Source organism: Alligator sinensis, unplaced genomic scaffold, assembly GCF_000455745.1.
Source record: "Alligator sinensis unplaced genomic scaffold, ASM45574v1 scaffold295_1, whole genome shotgun sequence".
Lineage (NCBI taxonomy): Eukaryota > Metazoa > Chordata > Crocodylia > Alligatoridae > Alligator > Alligator sinensis.
In genome coordinates, this window is record NW_005842754.1 from 75,193 (window position 1) to 76,880 (window position 1,688).

General features: G+C 56.4%; 1 protein-coding gene across 1 annotated transcript in view; it reads left to right on the forward strand.

Annotated features, from left to right (window-relative positions):
* Positions 1 to 1,507: 1,507 nt before the first annotated feature.
* The window catches only part of SELENOM (selenoprotein M), a 4,304-nt gene continuing 4,123 nt past the window's right edge, over positions 1,508 to 1,688 (forward strand). The window contains exon 1 of the mRNA XM_025216625.1: positions 1,508 to 1,531. Coding sequence (XP_025072410.1) covers positions 1,508 to 1,531 — 24 coding nt within the window. The remainder of the gene's footprint in view (positions 1,532 to 1,688) is intronic.

Below are 1,688 nucleotides of genomic sequence, written 5' to 3' on the forward strand. Positions count from 1 at the left end.
TGGAGGTAAGGCAGGGGCGAGGCACCAGCCCGGGGGGCCGCGGAGCTCGTGCGGGGGAAGCGCCTCGCTGGCGCCGCCTGGGCCCGGCCCGGCCCGGCCGCCTGCAGCGCAGAGCTTGCCTCAGCTCCCGGGGGCCTTGGCCGGGGTCTTTCCCCTCCCGACCTCGAGAGACTTCGGGGATATCCCGAGCCCCTGCGGGGTGGAGGATGTTTGCCGGCTGTCGGGCCGCGCATGGATCTGCGCAGACTCGCGGCGTTGGGCTTGGTTGAACTGCTCTGGCCCCGAACACCCAACATTAAAAAAACAAAAACCAGTCTTGCCTCGCGGCCCCTGCCTTGTCCCCCCCCCACCCCGGGCTGCTCTGTCTTGAGCGGGGGAAGTCAGTTAGCCAGCTTCCTGCCCCTGCACCCGCCGGGGGGAGATGGTGGGGCTGGAGATGAGCCTGGGGCAAGCGCTGGCTGAAGGCAAAGCGCGGGGAGCCAGAAGTGGGGGAGCACTTGCTGCAGGTGGGAGTTGTCCCTTCTTGCTGGTCCATGGGAGCCTTCCCATCAGCGCCAAGCGGCAGAGCCATGCGGGCACCTGCGTGGCACTAGGATGGAGCTCGACTCCTCCTCAGAGCTTCCCATGGCCGCTGCCAGTTGGTGGAGCCTGAACACCGATGAGCGAGAGAGAGGACCCCACTCTGAGGTGGTGACTCCTCTTGCTCCCCCCCCAAAAAAACCCAAACTTGGCTGGGATGGGAAATACCCTCTGAAATCCTGTGGAACTATTAATATCACTGTTTCTAGGATAACTTGACAGATGCTTTGTTACCGTGGCAACGGGGAATTTGGTTTCTCCTGATACCTAGTAGTCCTGAAACATAGGTAGGGACAGCCCTCAACTGAGGCAGTATGCTTCACCCTCACTAGCTAAGAGAAAAGAGGGACAGCATCTCAGTGGTTACAGCACTGTCTAGAACAGGGGCTCCCAAACTGTGGTACCTGAACCCCTAGGGGTGTGTAAGACATCTTTGGGGTTACGTGGGAGATGTGTAATGGCAGATTTAATTTTCATTGTAATAAGAATTGGCATTTAAGGGGTTATAATATAAAATATGCTGCTAGGGGTATAGAGCAGCTGGTAAATCCTGAATGGGGTACACAATAAAAAAAGGTTTTGGAGCCACTGGTCCAAAACAAGGGCAGCGAACCTGCTGCAAAGGTGCAGCTTCTGTGTGTAGGATGTGGTAGATTAGGGAGGGGGCAGGGAGCAGAAAGTAGAGCAGCAGATCAGGCAGGGGGAAGGGTATTAGAGTGCCACTCAGGGAGGGCACGGGGCATAATTTGTGGCAAGCCTGCCTCTAAGTTTGGCCCTGACTGGTCTAGGATATGGGAGACTGGATTCAACTAGCTGCTCTGTCACTGTCAGCAAATAACTGAGCTTCTCTGTAATTCTGTGCCCATCTGTTCCAATGGGAGGCTAAACCTGCCCTGCCAGGGGTAGGAAAAAAATTACAATGAGGAGCATGAGGGGCTTGGATCTCATGACAGTATGGGCCAGAGAATAAGGACTGCAGAAGGAAAGTGGGTCTGGGCTAGGTCAGGCTAGGTATATGCTGGGGATGAAGTTGGGCCTGGGGTAGCGCTGACTATATGCTCTCCTCTTCTTCAGACTTGTGTAGGATGAAGGCTGAACAGCCTGACAGA